Source organism: Schistocerca piceifrons, chromosome 9 (assembly GCF_021461385.2).
Source record: "Schistocerca piceifrons isolate TAMUIC-IGC-003096 chromosome 9, iqSchPice1.1, whole genome shotgun sequence".
Classification (NCBI taxonomy): Eukaryota; Metazoa; Arthropoda; class Insecta; order Orthoptera; family Acrididae; genus Schistocerca; species Schistocerca piceifrons.
Genome location: NC_060146.1, coordinates 55,963,095 through 55,989,849, shown reverse-complemented (window position 1 = coordinate 55,989,849; position 26,755 = coordinate 55,963,095). Strand labels below are relative to the sequence as shown.

The 26,755-nt window shown below is 45.2% G+C and overlaps 1 protein-coding gene across 2 annotated transcripts in view; it reads right to left on the bottom strand.

Moving 5' to 3' along the window:
• Positions 1-26,755, bottom strand: part of LOC124716906 (probable 4-coumarate--CoA ligase 1) — a 488,949-nt gene that overhangs the window by 176,321 nt on the left and 285,873 nt on the right. For both annotated transcript variants that reach the window (XR_007005668.1, XM_047243467.1), the window contains exon 2: positions 8,468-8,678. Coding sequence is in view for 1 of the 2 variants with exons in the window: in XM_047243467.1 (XP_047099423.1) it covers positions 8,468-8,678 (211 nt within the window). In the remaining variant the exon portion in view is untranslated. The remainder of the gene's footprint in view (positions 1-8,467; positions 8,679-26,755) is intronic.

Below are 26,755 nucleotides of genomic sequence, written 5' to 3'. Positions count from 1 at the left end.
TTGTTTTTTGTTTATCTGATAACATTTTGTAGCTCTTCCAGAATATTTGTATACAGGGTGGTCCACTGATCGTGACCGGGCCAAATGTCTAACGAAATAACCGTCAAACGAAAAAACTACAAAACGAAACCTGTCTACCTTGAAGGGGGAAACCAGATGGCGCTATGGTTGGCCCGCTAGACGGCGCTGCCATAGGTCAAACGGATATCAACTGCGTTTTTTTAAAAATAGGAACCACCATCTTTTATTATATATTCGTGTAGTACGTAAAGAAAAATGAATGTTTTAGTTGGACCACTTTTTCGCTTTGTGATACATGGCGCTGTAACAAACATATGGCTCACAATTTTAGACGAACAGTTGGTAACAGGTAGGTTTTTTAAATTAAAGTACAGAACTTAGGTACGTTTGAACATTTTAATTCGGTTGTTCCAATGTGATACATGTACCTTTGTGAACTTATCATTTCTGAGAACACATGCTGTTACAGCGTGATTACCTGTAAATACCACATTAATGCAATAAATGCTGAAATTGATGTCCGTCAACCTCGATGCATTTGGCAATACATGTAACGACATTCCTCTCAACAGCGAGTAGTTCGCCTTCCGCAATGTTCGCGCATGCATTGACAATGCGCTGAGGCATGTTGTCAGGCGTTGTCGGTGGATTACGATAGCAAATATCCTTCAACTTTCCCCACAGAAAGAAATCCGGGGACGTCAGACCCGGTGAACGTGCGGGCCATGGTATGGTGCTTCGACGACCAATCCACCTGTTATGAAATATGCTATTCAATACCGCTTAGACCGCACGCGAGCCATGTGCCGGACATCCATCATGTTCGAAGCACATCGCCATTCTGTCATGCAGTGAAACATCTTGTAGTAACATCGGTAGGACATTACGTAGGAAATCAGCATATATTGCACCATTTAGATTGCCATCGATAAAATGGGGGCCAATTATCCTTCCTCCCATAACGCCGCACCATACATTAACCCACCAAGGTCGCTGATGTTCCACTTGTAGCAGCCATCGTGGATTTTCCGTTGTCCAATAGTGCATATTATGCCGGTTTACGTTACCGCTGTTGGTGAATGACGCTTCGTCGCTAAATAGAACGCGTGCAAAAAATCTGTCATCGTCCCGTAATTTCTCTTGTGCCCAGTGGCAGAACTGTACACGACGTTCAAAGTCGTCGCCATGCAATTCCTGGTGCATAGAAATATAGTACGGGTGCAATCAATGTTGACGTAGCATTCTCAACACCGACGTTGTTGAGATTCCCGATTTTCGCGCAATTTGTCTGCTACTGATGTGCAGATTAGCCGCTACAGCAGCTAAAACACCTACTTAGGCATCATCATTTGTTGCAGGTCGTGGTTGACGTTTCACATGTGGCTGAACACTTCCTGTTTCCTTAAATAACGTAACTATCCGGCGAACGGTACGGACACTTGGATGATGTCGTCCAGGTTACCGAGCAGCATACATAGCACACGCCCGTTGGGCATTTTGATCACAATAGCTATACATCAACAGGATATCGACTTTTTCCGCGGTTGGCAAACGGTCCATTTTAACACGGGTAATGTATCACGAAGCAAATACCGTCCGCACTGGCGGAATGTTACGTGATACCACGTACTTATACGTTTGTGACTATTACAGCGCCATTTATCACAAAGTGAAAAAACTGGTCCAACTAAAACATTCATATTTCTTTACCTACTACACGAATACGCAATAACAATGGTGGTTCCTATTTTAAAAAACGCAGTTGATATCCGTTTAACATATAGCAGCGCCATCTAGCGGGACAAACATAGCGCCATCCGGTTTTCCCCTTCAAGCTATACGAGTTCCATTGTTTGTAGTTTTTTCGTTTGATGCTTATTTCGTGATATATTTGGCCCGGTCAGTATCAATGGACCATCCTGTATACTATAGTCCAACTGGACAACAGAATCGTATTTTAATCTCGAGGGTGCATAAGTATCTCCTCCCATCTCCCGACCCCATCCGACGGACATGGTGTGGATAAGATACACAGTGCTCAACAGAAGTTTAGAATACTATCGTAAAATGAAGTCTAAGATACTGGGAGCATCATTGAGCTACGCACTTCTGCATTATCCAATAAGAGCCCATATACTAGACGGTGATTACTACTGGCATGCTTTGCGGCTGCGTCCCAGTCATGTAAACCTACAGCTGCCGGCCAGGGTGGCCGAGCGGTTCTAGGCGCTACAGTCTGGAACCGCGCGACCACTACGGTCGCAGGTTCGAATCCTGCCTAGGGCATGGATGTGTGTGATGTCCTTAGGTTAGTTAGGTTTAAGTAGTCCTAAGTTCTAGGGTACTGATGACCTCAGAAGTTAAGTCCCATAGTGCTCAGAGCCATTTGAACCAAACCTACAGCTGACGCAGTGGCACGCCGCGAGGAGTTCACTGTCAACAACAGTTTCATTCATTTTGCAGTAACATGCCACGTAAAGGCATACAACCCTTCGATAGAGTCAGGACAGTGGCTTTACTTTCAGCAGGTCATACACAGCAAGAAGTTGCCAATCGGTTACATGTCACTCAAAGTTGTGTGTCTAAGGTGTGGATAAAGTACAGAGAGACAGGAAATGTGAACGATGGATCTGGCAGTGGTCGTCCTTGTACGACAACACCAACGCAGGATCGTTTCCTCCGACTGTCGGCTCTCATTCGCCCAACATCAACTGCCAGAAATATTGGAAATGGCTTCTCCCAGGCAACACGGATTCGTATCTCGGACCCAACAGTGCGTAGAAGATGCATCAGGGTGGTCTTCATTCCAGAGTACCAATGAGATGTTTTGTACTGAACCGACGCAGTCGAAGGACCTGGACTCTTGCACATCAACATTGGACCATTGCAGAATGGAGTCATGTCATGTGTGCTTACCAGGATTGGCATGTCACTGGACACTAGACTTGTTAGAGTTTGGAGAGGCGCTAGACGACGCCAGGAACGCCGATACCTTCAGATAGTCCACCCGTTTGCAGGTACTAGTGTGATTTTCTGGGTGGCAATAATGATGGGACGGCAGACATCTCTAATTCCCATCTATAGCTATTAGATTAGATTAGATTAGATTAGAAGGGGAGATCACGTAACTAATGAGGAGGTATTGAATAGAATTGGGGAGAAGAGGAGCTTGTGGCAGAACTTGACTAGAAGAAGGGATCGGTTGATAGGACATGTTCTGAGGCATCAAGGGATAACAATTTAGTACTGGAGGGCAGCGTGGAGGGTAAAAATCGTAGAGGGAGACGAAGAGATGAATACACTAAGCAGATTCAGAAGGATGTAGGCTGCAGTAGGCACTGGGAGATGAAGAGGCTTGCACAGGATAGAGTAGCATGGAGAGCTGCATCAAACCAGTCTCAGGACTGAAGACAAGAACAGCAACAACAGCTATTAGACCGGTCCCCTATACCTCCAAGAGGCCCTACAAACGATTTTAAGGTCCTACAGATGTGAAGTCAGTGACAGTTTCATCCTAGTCGATGACAATGCAAGACTGTACGTACTCTAGCAGCGTCTTGGTATCTTCAAAGTTGCAACGTCAACCGAATACACTGGCCAGTTTCTAACATTCTGCGTGGTGTCTGTTTGTTCTAAGTCGTGTCTCCCTACCACTTTCGCTCAACGACGCTCTGAGCGTGTTTTTTAGGGAATTGACTAGTTTGAACCTGGGACCTGTTGCTGGCAAGGAGACGCCAGACCACACATGACATGTAGAGTTCAGAAGAGTTCAGTGAGACTAGCGATGATATAATCAAATACTTAATGATTTCAGCGTCAGCTCCACTGCACTCCCTGTAAAAGAATCTTAATACTAACTAAATTTAGTGGAAGGGGTTCCAGGCTTTCCTATTTTTAGTTAGCTGGTAAAATAACGTCGAAAAAGCAGTTAAGTTTACCATTGGAATTTTTATTCTACTCACAAAACATTGTTTGCAAATTGCACTATTGATAAAAGGAAATATTTTAATATAGGTTGATAAAAACCAACTGACTTCAACAAAAATGTGAATGAATATTCCGTGAATGGGTTTCCAAGTTCTACAATGGATCGAAGTATGACCTATGCCATATCACATCTATAATCTAGGTTTAAGTTAAGTTTCATAAAAGAGAAAACTATTAAAATTGTCTACAGTGACCCTCAATTATCTTTAATTACTTATTTAACTTGTCATAAATTACAGTGGCTAATGTGGCTTCTCAATAATTATAACAGAAAAATCATCACGTTTCAGATTTTAACTTCTAGTACCAAATGTGAATACCACGAAGTTTAATTGACGATCGACACTAGTATTACGTAAAAAGGGGATGTAACAGATGAGACTTCTGCAGTTCTGAGTGAAGCCTTACGCGCTCTTATGCGGCATCGCATGTGTTCATTACCTTGTCGGTGGTTAGGCAGCATCAGGGACCGGCGGGTGGTGCAGCTCTACACACCTCGCCGTCTTGGTAGCAACTCTCTTTACTACCATTTACCGAAGTTGGTTTAAGAAAAGTTATCTGGCTGTGTTTTCAACTGACCAGTCAGGGTCTCAATGTTAACCTTAAGCTCCGCCTACAAAAATTCTGTCTATCCAATGAGAAACGTTATAATTTTCGTGGTGGGTGAATGTTTTTAATGTTTGCGACGTTACAGAGACGCGTATAGGCTCGCGCTAAAACTTGCAGCTGGTTTGGCCTTTTTAGTGTTATCGTAAGATCTACACTGTTCTTCTGGAGGGCTCTATCTTTTAACATGGGCTGGGGGCTGCTCTTGGCGGTTCACCGGGGATGTGGGTGTCCATCCCTTATTGTAGGGCCTCCTAGCCTACACGATTCTGCTCTCGGCTTCTGTTCTCGTTTCTCCCTTCGGAACTGCATCTGTTTCACGGTGGGAAGGTATGACATGCATTTAGGCGTTCTTGTGTTAGTCTGTGGTATTCCATTTGCTCACTCGTTGATCGTATTACTTTGGTTAATTTAATGTCAGGATTTATTCGGAGCTATGTGACGTACTGCCGGATTTGCTAGCATGCCAGGGCTTTCATGGAAGGTGTTGGATTTGCCTGACACCTTACAAGTTCAGTCCCCAGACACGATTGCAATTGAGCATGCATGATACCTGTTGAAGGTGGCCATTGCACAGCGTCCAAATCCACTTGACAATCTCACTGAAGGTCCCATTGATGGGTGTGACCTCATACCCCAAGATAAACTTGACGATCTCTTCCAGAGCATCCTTTGCAGAGTGGAAGAACTCATTCGTGTATGGAGAGGCCATACTCACTACTAGAGACTGATAATCGTCATCACGGTGGGATAAAAACTTTCAGGGTTTTTGTTTTGAAGATGTATGGTTGGGACAGAGCCCACTTTGTTTTGTGGTGATTTTTTGTAACTAAGGAAAATAGTTTTCAGAAGGAATTATGTTCATTTTGTTAATAAGGTGGCAACGGCCTTGCCACAGTGGATCACCGAAGTTAAGCGCTGTCGGGCGTGGCCAGCACTTGGATGGGTGATCATCCAGCCGCCATGCGCTGTTGCCATTTTTCGGAGTGCACTCAGCCAATTGAGGAGCTACTCGACCGAATAGTAGCGGCTCCAGTCAAAGAAAACCATCATAACGACCGGGAGAGCGGTGTGCTAACCACACGTCCCTCCTATCCGCATCCTCATTGAGGATGACACGGCGGTCGGATGGTTCCGATGGGCTACTTCTGGCCTGAAGACGGAGTGCTTTTTTTTGTTAATAAGGTATTGTACATTGAAGAACCAAAGAAAATGATACACCTGCTTAATATTGTAATGGCCCTGGCGAGCGTGCAGAAGTGCTGCAACACGTCGTGGCGTGGACTTGACTGATGTCTGGAGTAGTGCTGGAGGGAAGTGACAGCGTGAACCCTGCAGGGCTGTCCATAAATCCGTAACAGAACGAGGGGGTGGAGATCTCTTCTGAACAGCACGTTGCAAGGAATCCCAGATATGCTCAATAATGTTCATGTCTGGGGAGTTCGTTGGCCAGCGAAGGTGTATAAACTCGGAACAGTGTTCCTGGAGCCACTCTGTTGGAAATCTGGACGTCTAGGGTGTCACATTGTCCTGTTGCAATTGCCGAAGTCCGTCGGAATGCACAATCGACATGAATAGTATCAGGGGTCTCATATCACTATCACTCCAGCTGCACACGTCACACACCGTTACAGAGCCTCCACCTATTTGAACAGACCCTGGTGACATGCAGGGTCCATGGATTCATGAGGTTTTCACCATACCGATCCGCTCGATACATACTGAAACGAGACTCGTCTGACCAGGTAACATGTTTACAGTCAACAGTCCATTGTCGGTGTAGACAGCCCCAGGCCAGGCATGAAGCTGTGTCGTGCAGTCATCAAGGACACACGAGGGGTCCTTCGCCTCCGACAGCCCGTTTCCATGATGTTTCGCTGAATGGTTCGCACGCTGACACTTGTTGATGGCCCAGAACTGAAATGTGCAGCAATTTGCGGAATGGTTGTACTTCTGTCACGTTGATCAAGTCCCTTCGGTCGCCGTTGGTTCCGTTCTTTCAGGAGCTTCCTCTGGTCGCAGTGATGTCGGAGATTTGATGTTTTACCAGATTCCTGATATTCACGATACACTCGTGAAATCGTCTTACCGGAAAATTCTCACTTCATCGCTACCTCGGAAATGCTGTGTCCCATTACTCGTTGCCGACTATAAGGGCACGTTCCAACTCACTTAAATCTTGATAACCTGCCCTTGTAGCAGCAGTAACCGATTTAACAACTGCGCGAGACACATGTTGTCTTATACAGGGTGGCGCACGAAATGTGTTACCAATTGTTTCTTTCACAATTTACGACGCACATTAGATATCCCGCTGGGATCTCTACAGCAGTACCAGAAGAGCTTGGAAAAACAAATGAGTTACGAAATGACGTGTAATTCACGATACTGCCGCTAGGAGACTAGTAAGCAGCAATGGCTGACAATGGAAGACTGACGACACAGCAACGATCGGCAATTCTGTTACTTTCTCATAAACGAAAAGCCTTGTTGTGACTCAGAGGCGTTTTCGACAACAGTTTAACACACGATGGGTTCCTTGCAAGAAGACCATCCACAGGTTGTACGATAAATTTGTGCAGGAAGAAACAGTATTGGAAGCGAAGCGACCACGGCCTAAGCCTGTTTGTTCGCCGGAGAATACTGAAGCGGTACGAGTTGCTGTACAGAGAAGTCCCGGGAAATCGTGTAGAAAGGCAGCAGTGCAGATGGGAATATCCAGACGCTCCGTTCAACGCATTCTTAATAGTGACCTCCATATGTACCCATACAAGATGACCTGTGCACAGAAGCTCACTGAAGAACACAAGCAGCAGAGACTACTGTTTGCTCAGTGGGCGGAGGATAGGGAATAAACTCTCAACAACGTTTGGTTTTCAGATGAGGCGCTTTTTCATTTAGACGGTGTGGTTAACAAACAAAATGTACGCTTTTTGGCCACTGAAAACCCAGAGGTGCTTCATGAGCGACAACATTATGCTCCGAGGATTACAGCATAGGCAGCAATTTCCAGTGACGGACTTATTGGACCCTTTGTCTTTGAAGAAACTGTGAACAGCGAGCGTTATTTGAGCATGCTTCGCAAAAGCTTCATTCCACAGCTTCTTGCTACTGCCTTGCCCTTCAACACGGAGTGGTTCATGCAAGATGGAGCAAGGCCACGTACTGCAAACACTGTGCTGGAGTTTTTACACGAGCATTTCGACATGCGGATCATTTCACTCAGGTTTCCAGGTCGCTTCAATGACGGACAAAATTGGGCCCCTAATATTTCAGACCTCAATAAATGTGACTTTTTTTCTTTGGGGGTATCTAAAGCAAAAAATGTTGTCTACTCCCGGGGCCTTGTTTCGAGTTAGGTCTTTAAGTGCTCTATCAAACTCTTCACGCAGTATCATATCTCCCACTTCATCTTCATCTTCATTCTCTTCCATTTCTATAACATTGACCTCAAGTACATCGTCCTTGTATAGACCCTCTATATACTCCTTCCACCGTTCTGATTTCCCTTCTATTTGAATACGGACGCCTATACCAGCTTCGTTGGCGCTTCAATGTAAAAGATGTCATTGTGGCAAAGTCTATGATATTCTAAACTATTGTTGAGGTGTGCATTTTCAAAGTCATCCAAAATCTTGAGCTAATTGTGACCTTCTCTCCCCCTGCCCCCCCCCCCCCCTCCCTGCAGGACTGAACCCTGAGTCTGTGCCCAGAACCACGTCCCAGCATAGGAACAGTATTCCGTGGGCATTGCAGTGGGCGCACTTGGTACATGTAGCGGTGTGAGACAACACGGTCGCTCTCGCAGAAGTGGCGCTTAGCAGAGGCAGCAGGGCAGGGCTTGGGGACTCACCGGCGGTGTAGGCGGGGTTGGCGAAGGTGACGACGAGGCCGGCCTCGAGCGCGCCGTGGACGGCGACCAGGAACTCGGGGCTGTTGGGCAGCACGATGCCCAGCACCTCCCCCGGCTGCATGCCCAGCTCCGACAGCAGAGCCCAGGCCAGCCGCCGGCACTGGTCGCGCACCTCGCCGTACGTCAGGCTGTGCCCCGTCTCCGCGCACGTCTGTCGGCAGCACAGTAAAACCTCCAGTTGCCGAGCTTTTTCACACCTCCATTTTACCGAGCGGGGTATTTGGACTACCCCAAAAGAGTTTTGTGTTTTATTCTAATATTTGTTCTCAGATTTCGTTATTTCCATTGAATGGGTTTATTTAGTATTGAAAAACAGCTTTTCAGGTTATTAGAAGTATTTAATTAGGTCACAGATACAAAGTATAAAATGTTTTTTTATATCATTCACTAAATTCAGTACTCAACGAATAGAAAATTAATAATCTATGTACCTCAAAACGAGGATAATGGAATGTAGTCGAATTAAGTCGGGTGATGCTGAGGGAATTAGTTCAGGAAATGAGACACTTAAAGTAGTAAAGGAGTTTTGCTATTTGGGGAGCAAAATAACTGATGATGGTCGAAGTAGAGAGGACATAAAATGTAGACTAGCAATGGCGAGGAAAGCATTTCTGAAGAAGAGAAATTTGTTAACATCGAGTATAGATTCAAATGTCAGGAAGTCGTTTCTGAAAGTATTTGTATGGAGTGTAGCCATGTATGGAAGTGAAACATGGACGATAAATAGTTTAGACAAGAAGAGAATAGAAGCTTTCGAAATCTGATGCTACAGAAGAATGCTGAAGATTACATGGGTAGATCACAAAATTAATGAGGAGGTATTGAATAGGATTGGGGAGAAGAGTAGTTTGTGGTACAACTTGACTAGAAGAAGGGGCCGGCTGGTAGGACATGTTCTGAGGCATCAAGGGATCACCAATTTGGTACTGGAGGGCAGCGTGAAGGGTAAAAATCGTAGAGGGAGACCAAGAGATGAATACACTAAGCACATTCAGCAGGCTGTAGGCTGGAGTAGGTACTGGGAGATGAAGAAACTTGCACAGGATAGGTTAGCATGGAGAGCTGCATAAAACCAGTCTCAGGACTGAAGACCACAACAACAAAATGTACCTCAACAGTCCGCCCGGGTTCCCGGGTTCGATTCCCGGCGGGGTCAGGGATTTTCTCTGCCTCGTGATGACTGGGTGTTGTGTGATGTCCTTAGGTTAGTTAGGTTTAAGTAGTTCTAAGTTCTACGGGACCGATGACCATAGATGTTAAGTCCCATAGTGCTCAGAGCCATTTGAACCATTTTGAACCTCAACAGTCACTGCAGTAAAGTAACACAAGACTTTTTTCAACTTTTCAGTCAAGTACATTTTTGCACTGCATGCACTTCTCAGTAACAGTTTCTTCTCCGTCTATATTACAAACAGGTTTCTTGCACGTTACACAACAGAATTTTGTTTTCCGACCTTCGTTTCTCTTGGAATCTTGACATCGTTGTGGCATTGGTAACTTGGAACACTCGGTCTGGATCACTGCTGTAGGAATTGCAATACCACAAGCTTTCAGTCCATCTTGCACATCTTTATGAAGACCGTTGATATTTTTGGCTCTTTCTTCCGTGTTGCCTTTGCTGAGTCCAAATGCCAGTTCAATCCCGAAGAGTTTACGTCGGCTTCGGTTATTCTGCTGCCATCCAGGAAATCTTTGAGTGTACAGAATATATGCATTCAGTGCTGCAATATCTATCATTGCCATGAAGATTCTTATTGGCCACCGCCTCGTTCCTCTAACACAACTGTATTCTCTAGTCATTTTGTCCCCATTATCTGCAGCACCTTTCGTTTTCTTGTAGTGCAGTATGATTTCGGGTTTGTGTTCACTTTCTTCACCACTCACTTGTCTCTCATCATGCTGGGTAGAGAGTGGTATTACTGCCTTTCCCTTCTTTGTAACATAGGAAACTAAGGTCAAGTCATTTGTGAAACCAAACATTGAAGAGTGAACTTCTCTCTTTCTGTTTGGCAAGAATTCCTTCGGAATCTCTTTCTTATTGGAATGCAAGGTACCAACCAATGTCGTGTTTCGTTTTAGCAGTTCAGTAGCCAATGGAATACTGGTGAACAAATTATCAGTTGTTACACCATGACTTTTATTCAGAAATGGTTTCATCTGATCCAAAACAACTCCCTGTCCTTGATTCACTTTCCTGCGTAAATTTAGATCCATAATGAGTAAGATGTCTTCACAGCAGCACAAACCCAAATTTTAATGCCATACTTGCTAGACCTGCTCTTCATAGAAACCGTAAAAGGGCAGTTTCCTCGGTACGTTGCTAATCGTTCATCAGTAGTCACGTATTCATAAGGGTAGAAGTTCTTGCACAAGTTAGATTGAAATTTGTCGAACACTACCCTGTTGGCTTTTGTAGCTTGTCCTTGGTTTCTTCAGTTCTCTGTGCTCTTGTGTCTCTGTTGTCAAATCGCAAGAATTTCAGTATAGACAAAAATCGGTTTCTTGACATGCCAGCTGAAAAGAATGGTGGTCCAAAGGCAACATTACCTCCCCACAGATCGGAAGCACTTGTGCATGAGTTTGACCGGCTACTATTAGAATTGCTAATACAGCGTACACTTCAGTTGCATTTATATCTCTCCATGTCGTTTCATTCGATGAATGAGCTGCATTACACAAAGCAATTACTCGTTTGGCTTCCCTGTTCGTTTCTTCTACAAAAATACTCACGATTTCCGGTGAGGTAAATAATAAAAATGACTGTTATTGTTTTTCAATCATTCACTGGGCCAGGTATTACGTTCAAAATGTCGCGACGTTGACGCCGCCAATCTTTTGGTTGTTCACTAGAAAATTGTAGTCCACTTCTAGAAACAAACAAATCTCCAGTGTCTTCGTCTTCTTCTTCTACTTCTTCTTCTTCTTCTTCATCCTCTCCTTCTTCTTCTACTTGTTTACGTGAAAGTGTAGTGACTTCTGATATTTCGTCATCAGCTTCCTCTGATGCTATGATATGGTCTTTGTCAAGAGGTTCCACATATTCATTCAGTTCATTATCAATGTCCATTCATTTTCATCGTCACTGACATCAGAATTGTATAGAATTTCCATGATCTCTGTCCTTTGGACATCCTTACTTGCAGATGAAATACTGACTCGTGTAATTCAAGGCTCAACAGTGAACGCCAAATTCAACTCAACAGTAGTAACCAGCAACAATAACAAACATTGGATCTATGGCAAAACTCAACAAAGAAAATGAATGACAGATATTTCCCAAAATCTTCTTTTTCTGCAAATAAGAAAATAAGACGTTTCATACCAAGCGGGGTAGTCTCACAACCCCACCAACAAATGACCTGAATGATAAAGCCAAAAAAATTAGACAGTCGCGAGTGTGAATTCAACGGCAACCATTTTGGTACAAAGTCATGAAACCACAGGCATGTGGCCATTCAGATAACATTATTATAGGGAAAAAATCAACCTGGGGTAGTCAGAATATCCCGATTGGCATGCTGGGCACTGTCCTCTCTGGAGGGTCAAAAAAGCCTACACTGTACTTCCATAAGGATCAACGTTATGACCACTAGTCCCGTACCTCCATCTCTGCGCACATTTGTCGACATAACAGTAATACTGTACACACGATATGTGTTTGCAGTTGCGAATAGGGGCAATAATCAGTTGTTTATTGGAATTACTTCACTTAGCGGCTGATCAAAAAGTCAGTATAAATTTGAAGACTGAATAAATCACGGAATAATGTAAATAGAGAGGTACAAATTGACACACGTGCTTGGAATGACATAGGGTTTGATTAGAACCAAAAAAATACAAAAAAGTTCAAATTTTGCAATAAAAAATCGAATTTTTTCGCAATTTTCACCCTACATCTGCCCTTAAGGCAACGCAGTTGCGTGTTCAGCACAAGTCGGTACGTGCACGAAGTGCGAGCTTCCAATATGTTCCAAAGACGCGCACAAAGATGCGATTTTTCAAGCAGTTATATCTCGGGTTGTACTGATCAGAGAGATAAGAGATGAAGTGTTTTGGCTATCCCTCGGCCTAACGACCCTTTATTTACCTCTCGGAAGGACGGGCATACTGTAACTATGCTACAGTACAGGTTCAAAAGTTCAAACACTTCACACTTCTTCCAGCCCTTCTTCGAGGCGCTACAGTCTGGAGCCGAGCGACTGCTACGGTCGCAGGTTCGAATACTGCCTCGGGCAGGGATGTGTCTAATGTCCTTAGGTTAGTTACGTGTAATTAGTTCTAAGTTCTAGGCGACTGATGACCTCAGAAGTTAAGTCGCATAGTGCTCAGAGCCATTTGAACCATTATTTGACTCAGATTATAGCTGTACATTCTTCAGACATTTGTTTAGAAACGCCGTTTTCCCGTTTTCGAACGTCTTTATCCATTCTCAACATACATCCGAAAAACCACTTTTTTTTTGGGTACCAAAAGTACCGATTGTGGGGACTGCCATTTTTATAATTTCTGTTCATGGCAGATTCTCGAAATCATTACATATTCTTAAGATGATGTTCTCGGGGCCCTTGAACCTTTTTACGCTATCATTATCCGTTGCCGAAGTCCAGAGGTTCAAAGTTACCGTACTTATGCACTTAAAATATGCTCCTGTCTTCCGACCTGAGGCGTAAATGTACCGGGTGATCAAAAAGTCAGTATAAATTTGAAAACTGAATAAATCACGGAATAATGTAGATAGAGGTGTACAAATTGACACACATGCTTGGAATGACATCGGGTTTTATTAGAACCAAAAAAAATTCAGAAGTTCACAAAATGTCCGACAGATGGCGCTTCATCTGATCAGAATAGCAATAATTAGCATAACAAAGTAAGTCAAAGCAAAGATGATGTTCTTTACAGGAAATGCTCAATATGTCCACCATCATTCCTCAACAATAGCTGTAGTCGAGGAATAATGTTGTGAACAGCACTGTAAAGCATGTCCGGAGTTAAGGTGAGGCATTGGTGTCGGATGTTGTCTTTCAGCATCGCTAGAGATGTCGGTCGATCACGATACACTTGCGACTTCAGGTAACCCCAAAGCCAATAATCGCACGGACTGAGGTCTGGGGACCTGGGAGGCCAAGCATGACGGAAGTGGCGGCTGAGCACACGATCGTCACCAAACGACGCGCGCAAGAGATCTTTCACGCGTCTAACAATATGGGGTGGAGCGCCATCCTGCATAAACATCATACGTTCCAGCAGGTGTTTATCAGCCAGGCTGGGGATGATACGATTCTGTAACATATTGGCGTACCTCTCACCCGTCACGGTAGCAGTTACAAAACCAGAATCACGTATTTCCTCCAAGAAAAAAGGCCCGATAACGGTAGATGGGATAAATCCAACCCATACCGTGACTTTCTCGTCGTGCAATGGAGTTTCCACGACAGTTGTACGATTTTCGGTAGCCCAAATTCTGCAGTTGTGGGCGTTGACAGACCCTCGGAGCGTGAAATGAGCTTCGTCGGTCCACAACACGTCACTCAACCAATCATCTTCCGCCATCTTTTGAAACGCCCACACCGCAAATGTCCTCCGCTTCACTAAATCGCCAGGCGTTCATGATGCCGATGGATTTTGTACGGATAGCATCGGAGGGTACGCCCAAGTGCCAACCAGACAGTAGTGTATGGAATGCCGGTGCGACGTGCGACTGCACGAGCGCTGACTTCCCCGTGCATAGACGAACCCGCTACAGTCTCCATTCTTCCTGAACTGCCTCAGCAGCATTACGCCTTGTGCTCGGTCGGCCACTACGGGGTCTATCGTTTAAACAACCCGTGGCTTCGAACTTCGAAATCATTCTCGCCACAGCTGCATTTGTCAACGGACCTTTACCCGTTCAAATCCCCTTCCTATGCCGATAGGATCGTAACGCTGAACTAGCACATTCCCCATTCTGATAATACAGCTTCACTGAAAGCGCCTTTTCAGGTAACGTCAACATGCTGCGACTGCTGGCGCATCTGATTCTCTCTCTCATTACAGCTCCTTTTATACACGATTGCCATGCGCAATCACTGACGTTTTGCTGTCCAGCGCCATCAGTCGGACATTTTGTGAACCTTTTTTTGTTCTAATAAAACCCCATGTCATTCCAAGCATGTGTGTCAAGTCTTACCTCTCTATCTACATTATTCTGTGGTTTATTAAGTTTTCAAATTTATACTGATTTTTTGATCACCCGGTACTTACTTACTTACACTGGCCACATAAACCGCAGATGTCCCGGGTTCGATTCCCGGCGGGGTCAGGGATTTTTCACCTGCCTCGAGATGACTGGGTGTTTGTGTTGTCCTCATCATTTCATCATCATTCATGAAAGTGGGGAGATTGGACTGAGCAAAGGTTGCGAATTTGTACGCAGCTGAGCGCTCTACAAACCAAACATCATCATAAAGTGCAGCTGGTCATTGGCCTCACTCAGTCCAGCCTCCCACACCTACCTGTCAGCTGCATCATCATCTCTGAGACCCAGTACCCGCACGTCTCCCACAGTATTGTACTTCCATCTCGTTGTCGGCTGCCCTAATGGTCTCCTCCCTTCAGCTTCTTCATCCACTACTGCCTTACCATGTTCTCCCTTCTTCTCCTCGTATGTCCGTATCACACGAGTCTTAGTTTTCTCACTTGCTACAATGTTACGTAGTGTGTATAATAGACAGATTTCTCTTTTTCCTTATTCTCCACTGGTCATTTTCTTTCACTGGTTCATACATTTTACTCAGTACTTTATTTTCAAAAGTGAGCCGTGTATCGACTCGTGCTACACCTTGTGTTTAAATTGCATTGGTTTTCCATTTCTTCCCCTGACATGTTTGTTTGATTTGTTGTCTGTCATTAAGTGGCTGCTAGGTTGTCTTTTCCCTCTGCTATCGATATCTGCGTTTTACTTCCGGGAAACTGCTATGGAGGAAGTGAGGTCTTTGACCGGTTGTAACCTCGTGTGGTGGCGCGGAAGTAGGGGCGTTGCGCGCAGAGTGTGTGGTGGACACGGGAGGGCAGTGTGGCTCTCCAGCGCGAAGCAGGCGTGGTCGGTTGTACCGAGTCGCCACGTGATGTATGTCGGTTGTGTGTAACGAGCGGGTCGAGTTGACGGAAGAGCTCCCCGCGTGTTGGTTGTAGACAGAATCGCCCCACGAGTAGTTGCTGTTCATTTCGCCTTGGTGGGACGTTAACAAGCTTCTTTAAGTCCTCCGTTTCCACACTGGAGTTTAAAAGGAGACACCTAACATGAAGGAGCGGTCACTACCCGTCAACGTTGCAGAGAAGACGTGAACTCCGATGACAGAACGCGTTGTCGCGTGACCGTGGCGTGTTGGGTACGCTGGCGACGCGTGCGCCGTCGGATGTGTGGATCCTTGCCATCGGAGGTCGTGTACTGCCTGTTCGAGCATAATTGCAAGTTAAGTTCGTGGAAGGTTTAATCATTAAGTAATAAGTATGCGTAACCAGTGTATCTTCCGCCTTGTGGCCTCCGGCGATCGGGTTTCCTGTCCCCGGCACCGGTGTAATTGAAGACAGTGATCTTTCCTCCCCCTCTCGTTACTGTCCGATGGGAGGTGTAGTTTTGGCAGTTTAATTGTTTCGCTATTCTGTCGTGTGTTATGAGTAAATTCGTGCTTCTTGATGGTTCATCATGTGGTCGCTCATTCAGGACTGTGTGGTGTAATGTTTGCTTGCACGAGGTTAGCTCTAATTCTGTCAGCAAGTTAAGCCATCTTATTGTAAGTTTACGCTGGCTAAAAGTCGGTGCAGTGACCAACCTGAGAGTGGCAATTGCGTTTACGGGCGTATTTAAATTGGTCAGTATTCTGCCTAGCCTGGGCATCCCTGAGTGGGTGATTTGTGGCCGCCTTACACGGGTCCGTCATATCTGTTATGTTCTAATGATATTACAGGACACTTTTGTTTAAAACTTTTTTAAATTCCTCCATTCCTTTATTGCCATTAATCGTGTGTTTGCTGAGACCTTTGATTTTTTCTTAATGGTGGTGTTGGTAGCTTCACTATCTCACTGTACTTTATTAACAAAGTTCTGTATTTACTTTAGTAGCCTGTTTACTAATGTTCTTTAAATTTTTGAAACTGTTGTAATGCTGTAAATTACTTGATTCCCGTTAGCGGCGTGTTTTGAAAGGTTGTTTATTGCCGTACTGTTACTTTCTGTAAGATATGAATAAAACATCTGTGTGTGAAAATCTCAACTCGACAGTAAACTACTAGAAATTTGGCCCCGTTTCCCAACTTGTAGTGTGGCTTGTAGTAACCGTGGTAAAAATTGCTGTTTTGAAGAGCGCGCCGCAGCGCTTAGTGTAAAGCAGTTGCCCTCCGTTTCTAGCGGTGGCGCCGCTGTGGCAATCGCAGCTTTGGTGTCTCCCTCTGGTGGGAAAGGGGAAATGTTGCCTGTTCACGTGCATTTGAGGGGCGCTATGAGCTCGCCAGTCGGTCAGTTGGAAGTCGGGTCAGTGTGGCGCAGTCAGTGTCTGTCGGTCGTCCGGAGTGCTAGTATGTGTTAGGCCGCCAGTCTGCCCGAGTTGCTCGGGCGATGGGCATTGGCGGTTGGATCGATTGGTAGGTCGGTCGCGCACTGGGACACAAGATGACTCGTCCGTCTTGAGCGTCGGCGCATGTGAGATCACCACGTGGGCCGCGCCGTATAGCGAGGGGTTGTGGCTTCGCGGCCGACACGAGAGCAACAGGAGTCAACCCACGACATCGGTCTGGCCGGCGCGAGCTGCGACGCCGTGAGACGGGAGATCGGCGCGCCTTCCTGCGTCCGTTGAAGCGGCTCGCAGCGGACGGTTCGGGAGAGCGTTGGGGGTGCTGCGCCAGGTCTTCGCCAGATATCGCAGTTTATTAGAAGTTAAGTGATTCGTGATATGTTGTTTCATTTACTTGTTAAATTCTACTTGTTTTCTTGGGCAGTCTCTCGTCCCCAGCTTGCTCGTTTGTCTCTCGTCCACATTTGTTAGGCAGTTAGTTCAAATGGTTCAAATGGCTCTGAGCACTATGGGACTCAACTGCTGAGGCAGTTAGTGTCTGTCTGTCTGTCTGTCGTACGTTAATAGCTGCCTCTGTCATATTTGTCGGATTCGGTGTTAACGAATTTATTGCTTGAAGTGTAAAGGCCAAATTTCTGAAATATGTTTTTATCTTGCCTATCATCTTGAGAGGCGATGTATGTGTAATGTAGAGCATGTTTGTATATTTTATGTAAGACTGCATTTTATGGGTTTTTATTTAAATGGTCATTTTAGTATATAAAGTTGCCACCCTTCCTCTGTAAGGGTGTTTTCTTCTTCTTTAAATCAAGTTGCACCTTCAGTGGCAAGTTAATCTTTTAATCTTAGTGTTTTGTACTATTTCCATCCCTCCTATGGGGTGCATAGTTTATGTGCTTGTGTGAGTTGTTAAAATTTTTAGTTTAAAGTAATCTGGTGTGTTGCAGATTTGCACCAGTGTAGTCTTTCAGAGGTTGTTGTGAGCGGTCGTGACTACGGCCGTGTCAGAAGGGAGCGGCAAGGTTCTCAGCCCAAAAGGTCATACTGTCAAAAATTTGTTCTTTCTGCCTCTGAATAAATTGTAACTTGATATTTAGAGAGTGCTTTCTGATTATAATTTTAAATCAGTTTCTAAAAAAATAAGAAAAAGGGTTTTTAGGAATAAAATTTCCATTTGTTGAAAGAAATTTGATTTGTTTTCATCAGTTATCCACTGGCAACTACTTCCACGCTCACATAGTGTGATAAAATGTGTTAATGTTCTTGGTGAATCGCTAGTAAATAAAGTAAATCCTTAAGAAAAAGTTTTGAAAGTAAATTCACGGTTCCGAGTTTTTATTTTATTTTTTTTTTTTTTGTCAGGGTCCATGTCTAGTTTGTGTAGCACACTATTGGTTTGATGATTGTCTGATATATTCTTCGTTTTGTTTGCCTGGAGAGTAGCTCATATCTTATTATGCTGTATAGCTCCTGGACATCTTACCCCAACTTGACTTCTCGTTACACTCTCCTGTTCTACAAGACTTTGTTGGTTGGTGCTGACACTGAGGTACGTGCATGATTGTGTCTTATGTATTGTTAGGTTCCTGATTGTTAAATTGTTTGGTCCTAACTGAGCTCTTCATTCTATTACTATGCAGTTTGTTTTACTTTCATTTATACTCGGACCTACTTTCTTAGTTTCTTCCATCAGTACAATTCCCATTTTCTTCATGTCTTCCTTGCTCTTTCCTATCACCACAATATCATCTGCAAAAGCCAGAGCATTTATCTTTTTCCCTGTGTTGACTCGTGCACATTCTTGTGTTACTCTCCTCAGGGTGCTGTTGAGTGCTAAACTGGACAGGGTTGGTGATATAATATCTCCCTGTATCATTCCTGTTTTTACCTCCAATGTTTCTGAGAACTCCGCCTATACTTTCACACTACACTTTGAGTTCATCACACATCAGCTTTATCAGCTTGTCCGGTATCCAACAGCCTGTGTAATGGAATGACAGCAGTGAAAATTTGTGCTGGACGCGACTCTACCCATATTTCCCATTTACCTCGAATGGTCGCCATACCAATAGGCTATCTGAGTGCACTTCATGGACAGACTGAAACTTCCATATGTCATCAACTGTCTGTTTACAACTGGCACTTGTATTCCCATTATGTACAATCCCATACAGGGAAGACACTGTAACTGGAAGTCGCTTGCTCGTTGCCAATAGATAAATTCGATATTGCAGTGCCCGTGCAAATGAACATCCCATCATACTTTTGAACAACACAGGTATCGTATACTGTACGAACTCACCAGCACCTTACATTACACATGGGGTAGCATTCTATTTAAAGAGACTACAAATTAATATTGGATTTAGGACCACTGCTTCCACACATCAGTGTACATCAGGCTGCATTCCATCTCCACACATGTTGCTAATACAACATCAATACTGTATACACTCGGTAGCACTGTGTTTCGGACGCTGGACAATATTCTGGACGGAGTGACAAAAATTCTGTATACATTTATTGCTCCCACATCTTGCCAAACATCGGGCTGTGACCAATCTCCAAGTATGTCTACCAACAATGCACCAATGCCACACACATTCACCACAACAGGTGCGGATCCAAGGGGTGGGAGTGCCACGGAGCTTATGAGCGCCCAAAAATTTTTACTAATATTCTCATATAAACATCAAAAAAAGTTTTGCATCACCCCAGTTACCAGAGATCCTGAAGACAGACGTTAACTGTGTATACCGTATCACAGACACAGTCCCTTTGACTGTTCAGAGATGTAAACAGGCATATATGAGCAGCACCTATCAGATGGAGGTGGTCCGACAGCCGATCAGTTCCAGGCATTCCAGCAGGAAGGAGGTGCACGACCTGTGTTGTCTGCAGTTCAACCATGCCTAGACACTCAATAACGCAGTTAGATCGCGTCCGCATTTTAACTTTGTGCCAGGAAGGCGTCTCAACAAGGGAAGTGTCCAGGCGTCTCGGAGCGAACCAAAGCGATGTTGTTCGGACATGGAGGAGACACAGAGAGACAGGAACTGTCGATGGCATGCATCGCTCAGGTCGTCTGCAGTGAATGACCGCTACCTAAGGACTATGACTCGGAGGAACCCTGATAGCAACGCCACCATGTCGAATAATGCTTTTCGTGCACCACAGGACGTCGTGTTACGACTAAAACTGTGCCCAATAGGCTGCATGATGCGCAACTTCACTCCCGACGTCCCTCGCGAGGTCCATCTTTGCAACCACGACACCATGCATCGTGGTACAGATGGGCCCAACAACATGCCGAATGGACCGCTCAGGATTGGTATCACGTTCTCGTCACAGATGAGTGCCGCATATGCCTTCAAGCAGACAATCATCAGAGACGTGTTTGGAGGCAACCCAGTCAGGCTGAACGCCTCAGATACAGTCAAACGAGTGCAGCAAGGTGGAGGCTCCCTGCTGTTTTGGGGTGGCATATTTGGGGCCGACGTACGCCGCTGGTGATCATGGAAGGTGCCGTAACTGCTGTACGATACGTGAATGCCATCTTCCGACCGATAATGCAACCAAATCGGCAGCATATTGGCGAAGCATTCGTCTCATTCTTGTGAATGACTTCCTTCAGGATAACGACATGGCCTGACTAGAGTGGCCAGCATGTTCTCCAGACATGAACCCTATCGAATATCCCTGGAATATATTGAAAAGGGCTGTTTAAGGATGACGTGACCCACTAACCACTCTTTGGGATCTATGTCGAATCGCCGTTGAGAACAAACTGGACCAACACTGCCTTGATGAACTTGTGGATAGTATGCCACGACGAATACAGACGTTTATCAATGCAAGAGGACGTCCTACTGAGTATTAGAGGTACCAGTGTGTGCAGCAGTCTGGACCACCACCGCTGGAGATCTCGCTGTGTGGTGGTACAACATGCGACGTGTGGTTTTTCATGAGGAATGAAATGGGCGGAAATGATGTTTAGTCCAATTTTCTGTACAGGTTCCAGAACTCTCGGAACCGAGGTGATGCCAAACGTTTTTTGATGTGTGTGTATACATTGACGAAAAAGAACCCGAGTAGTTGTGCGAGACATACGAAAGTTGGCAAGCATCTTTCTACAACTGAAAGAAGATGTCTACTCAAATCTCGAGTCAGTTCAATAAGAGTGACGCTAGAAGCTTCATTATGAAGACGCAATTCAAATTTGGTTCAAACACTCGCCATAACCAGAATGAGCTTTTCACTCTGCAGCGGAGTGTGCGCTGATATGAAACTTCCTGGCAGATTAAAACTGTGTGCCGGACCGAGATTCGAACTCGGGAACTTTGACTTTCGCGGGAAAGTGCTGTACCAACTGAGCTACCCAAGCACGACTCACACCCCGTCCTCACAGCTTTACTTCTGCCAGTACCTCATCTCCTACCTTCCAAACTTTACAGAAGGTCTCCTGCGAACTCTGCAGAACTAGCACTCCTGAAAGAAAGGATACTACGAAGACATGGCTTAGCCACAGCCTAGGGGATGTTTCCAGAACGAGATTTTCACTCTGCAGCGGAGTGTGTGCAGATATGAAACTTGCTGGCAGATTAAAACTGTGTGCAGGACCGAGATTCGAACTCGGGACCTTTGCCTTTCGTGGGCAAGTGCTCTACCACCTGAGCTTCTGTAAAGTTTGGAAGGTAGGAGACGAGGTACTGGCAGAAGTAAAGCTGTGAGGACGGGGTGAGAGTCGTGCTTGGGTAGCTCAGTTGTTAAAGCACTTGCCTGTAAAAGGCTAAGGTCCCGAGTTCGAGTCTCGGTCCGGCACACAGTTTTAATCTGCCAGGAAGTTTCACTCGCCATAACGTTTGTGACCGTTAAGTTACCTTTCAAATTGGACATTGCACGTTGGTGTTGGTCAAGAATGTCTTTAAGACGGCGAAGATGGCATTATTAACAGCCGACTGAGTTTGAAATGGTCCGGTAATAGGGTTACGAGAGGCTGGATGTTCCTTCCGAGATATTTCAGAAAGACTTCGCAGGAATGTAGTCACTGCACGCGATTGCTGGCTGTGGTGATGACGTCGCAAGAAGATGGGCTCTGGACAGCCACGTGGCACAGCTGAGGAGGAACACCACCATGTTCGGCGTATGGCTGTGGCGCAACCTACTGCGCACGCAGCAGCAATCTGAGCAGCAGTTGGCACCACGGTAACACAGCGAACTCTTACAAATCGGTTACTTCCGAGCACAGCTCCGAGCCAGCCAGTCTGTAGGGCGCATTCCACTGGCTCCAACCCACTGCCGTTTGTGACGTCAGTGGTGTCAAGCGAGAGCCCATTGAAGGGCAGGGTGGAGGTCTGTTGTGATTTCTGATGAAAGCCTTTTCTGCCTCGGTGCCAGTGGTGACCGTGTGTTGGGTAGAAGGAAACCACCTGAGCGCCTGCAGCCTACCTGTCTGCATGCTACACATACTAGACCTACACCCGGAATTATCGACTGGGGGTGCGATTTGATATGACAGCAGGAGCACTCTCGAGTTTATCCCACGCACCCTGACTGCAAATTTGTACATCACTCTGGTGATTCGACCTGTTGGGCTGCCATTCGTGAACAGCATTCCAGGGGGTGTGTACCAACAAGATTAACACTCGTGCACATTCTGCTGTAGTGATCCAACATGCTCTGTAGAGCGTCGACATGTCTCGAGTTGCTCCATCACCACATCTGTCTCCAATCGAGCACATACAGGACATCAACGGACGACAATTCCAGCGTCATCCGTGTCGTGTACATAGTTCCGCGTAGTCAGCGCGTACACAACTTTCCCACTAGAGCGCGCCCCGCTAAGCACAACAGCGCAGGCGCAGCGCTCGTCCGTCTCCGCACAACGAGATGGCGCTGCCATAGAGACGGACCAAATTCTGCTTACGCCGATCCGCGTATTAATATGTAACGCAGCCAGTGAGATTGCTGCTAACGTAGAACGAAGTTTTACGCATATTAACTATCTGTTAATCAGACATTTTAAATGAATCAATTTTATGTTATTAGTGTATTTCGTATTTTTATACTTTGACGATAGCATCATATTATGAACGCTGATTGGCAGTTGTGAAGTAGTCAGAGAGGAACTAGGAGGAGCCTCTGCATATTTAAGCTAATGCTCAGCACTCATAACCATCAGTTGACTTTGTAGCAGCTGAGGAGAGCTCTGCCTTCCATCCTCCAAGGAAGCCATGGGTACAATAAGTTTTATTTTATCTTGTTGAAATTTTGTCATCATTAGACACTTTCATTTTATTTTAAGATTGGTTTCTAGTATTTTCTAAAATTAATTCACATGTCTGAAGATGGTTATATAAATATAACCGAAACCTGTCACCTATGTTGTTGAGACATAAGTGTTGTGATCAAGACTGAACTTTAGTTAAAATATAATAATCTGTTGATCACTGTATTCCAAAAATGTTTACCAAAATTGTACCACAGGATACTTTTCAGTTGCTTTTGTGAGAGCCTGTGACATAACTGCCTGCAGATTACACTGCACACAGGAAAGGCACCCATTCATGGGCTGACTGTGCCTGCTGTCAACAACAAATCCGACACTGTTTCAGAGTCCACAGTCAGAACCTGCAAACCACAGGAAGTTGAGTGAGGAAAGAAAGAAAAAGGCACTGTCCTCTAACAAACCAAAATGACGGAATGACTGACTTCCCGAACATAGGGGGAAACAATTAAAAGAAACAACTCTCCTTGTGTGTATACTCGCACAGCCATAGTCTGCAGAATTGTGTTCACAATTTTAATGCTTAGTGAAGTACTGATACTGGTGAATCGGTATTGGGTTATCACAAGGGTGAATTTTATACTGAGTAAAGTATCATGTTGTCGAAGTTTTGGGAGTATGTTACTACAATAGTTCTTAAATCAATTGCATGACATATGTACTTCTATAATTTTCAGACCGCTGTTCTTCAAATACTGTTTTTGTCGTAACCGCAATTTCGAGGAAGTTATGATAAAGAGACGTACTAAGCAATGATGTAAAATAATAATAATTACATTAAAACATTTAATATCCTTATTTCTATTATTAAAATCGTTGACACCTTAAAAGAGGGAAGTGATGGCAAGCACTGTAAGGCATCAATCAATATTCTGGATTGAGGGAGCAAAAAAAACTCCATAATAATGTCATACAGGGAAGGACAGAAAAAAAAACACCTTTGAAGGATTCCCACAAGGTTCCATGTTACATCCACTGTTCTCGTACCTTGTCAGACGCCAAACTATACCCTATCTCCGTGGATCTATTTCAACACCACATTAATACCCTCACCAGCACCACACTGGATAGCATTGTGTCTGACAGGGCACAATATCAGTTCTGGACTTACATAAGGGTTAGTGTTAGGATCACTACCCCTGCACTCACTGCATGTCGGGCTGTGCTCGATCTCTCCACATGTACAATAATACCTTACACACTCAGCTGCATTGTGTTCCACACATTGCGTAGCATTCCGTGTGGAATAACAACGAAATCAGTATTGTACTTCCACAACGTTCAATGTCAGATAAATGTCACAGAATATATAACTGTCAAAGCCACAGTGCATCCACTCACCAGCATCTCATACAACACATTGAGAAACATTCTACATTTAGGTCTACGTATATATTGTGGAAGCCACTGTGAGCTGCATTTGCCGTTGTAGGAAGCGTATATATCAGGGTTTCTTCCGGATCCATTTCTGTCTGGAACGTGGGAAGAATAACTGCTTAAAGGTCTCTGTGGGCGCTGTAAATTAGTGTGAGCTTGTCTTCGCAGGACCTACTGGAGCTATATGCTGGGGGTCTTTACATTCCTCATTGAAAACTGGTTCTTGAAAATTAGCGCCTATCTTAAAGAGCCTGTCAGTTTAGTTCTTTCAGCATTTTTGGGACACTCTCCTGCAAGTCCAACAGACCTGTGACCATTAATATCGCCTTTCGTTGGTATCTAAAAAACATCTTGCCAAACCTGTTTTGTACAAGTCAGTGCACTTGATCGATATTCTACAATATGTGGTTCTGACTGTTTTGAGAAGTCTCGTGGTCCGTCCTGCTCCTCTCATCACTTCATTGTTTGAGACTCCGTCAGTCCTTTTCGTGTTCAGCACTCTCCTCCAACGCCACATCTCGAAAGTTTGTTCAAATGGTTCTGAGCACTATGGGACTCAACTGCTGAGGTCATTAGTCCCCTAGAACTTAGAACTAGTTAAACCTAACTAACCTAAGGACATCACAAACATCCATGCCCGAGGCAGGATTCGAACCTGCGACCGTAGCGGTCTTGCGGTTCCAGACTGCAGCGCCTTTAGCCTCACGGCCACTTCGGCCGGCTCGAAAGTTTATACTCCTTTCTTTCCCGCCTTTGTCAGCGTCCTACACTCATGCTCATAAATTAAGGATAATGCTGATACATGGTGAAACAACGCTCTGGTGGGAGGTTTGCGGGTTTAAATCACCTCGGGGTATGACCATGCGGTGAATTTGACCTGCGGTCGTCGCACGGTGGCGCTGGCAGCAGTCCACATACGCAGAGGTGTGTTGTTGCATGTCAGAGTACGGTGCAGCGAGTAAGTGTGCAGACGTTTTGAGACGTGATAATGGTGACTGTGTGTTGAAAATGGCTCAAAGAACACATATTGATGACGTTATGAGGGGTACAATACTAGGGCGACTGGAGGATGGTCAAACACAGCAGGTCGTTGCACGGGCCCTCCGTGTGCCACAAAGTATGATCTCAAGACTATGGTAATTATTCCAGCAGACAGGAAACGTGTCCAGGCGCTACAGTACGGAATGTCTACAGTGTACAACACCACAAGAAGATCGATATCTCACCATTAGTGCCCGCAGATGTTCACGGAGCACTGCAGGTAGCCTTGCTCGGGCCCTTACTGCAGCCACTGGAACAGTTGCCTCCAGACACACAGTCTACAGACGACTGAACAGACATAGTTTATTGGCCTGGAGACCTGCAAGGTGCATTCCAGTGACCCATGGTCACAGGAGAGCCCGTAAAGCCTGGTGTGAAGACTGAAGAAGACATTACATGGTCATTGGAACAGTGGTCCCAGGTTATGTTCACAGATGAGTCCAGGTATAGTTTGAACAGTGATTCTCGCCGGGTTTTCATCTGGCGTGAGCCAGGAACCAGATACCAACCCCTTAATGTCCTTGAAAGGGACCTGTATGGAGGTCGTGGTTTGATGGTGTGGGGTGGGATTATGATTGGTGCACGCATACCCCTGCATGTCTTTGACAGAGGAACTGTAACAGGTCATGTGTACCGGGACGTCATTTTGCACCGGTATGTCCGCCTTTTCAGAGGTGCGTTGGGTTCCTCCTGATGGATGATAACGCACAGCCCCACCGAGATGCCATCGTGGAGGAGTACCTTGAAACAGAAGATATCAGGCGAATGGAGTGGCCTGCTGTTCTCCAGACCAAAAACCTATCGAGCACGTCTGGGATGCTCTCGGTCGACGTATCGCTGTACGTCTTCAAACCCCTAGGACACTTCAGGAGCTCCGACCGGCACTGGTGCAAGAATGGGAGGCTGTATCTCAGCAGCTGCTCGACCATCTGATCCAGAGTAAGCCAACCCGTTGTGCGGCTTTTGTACGTG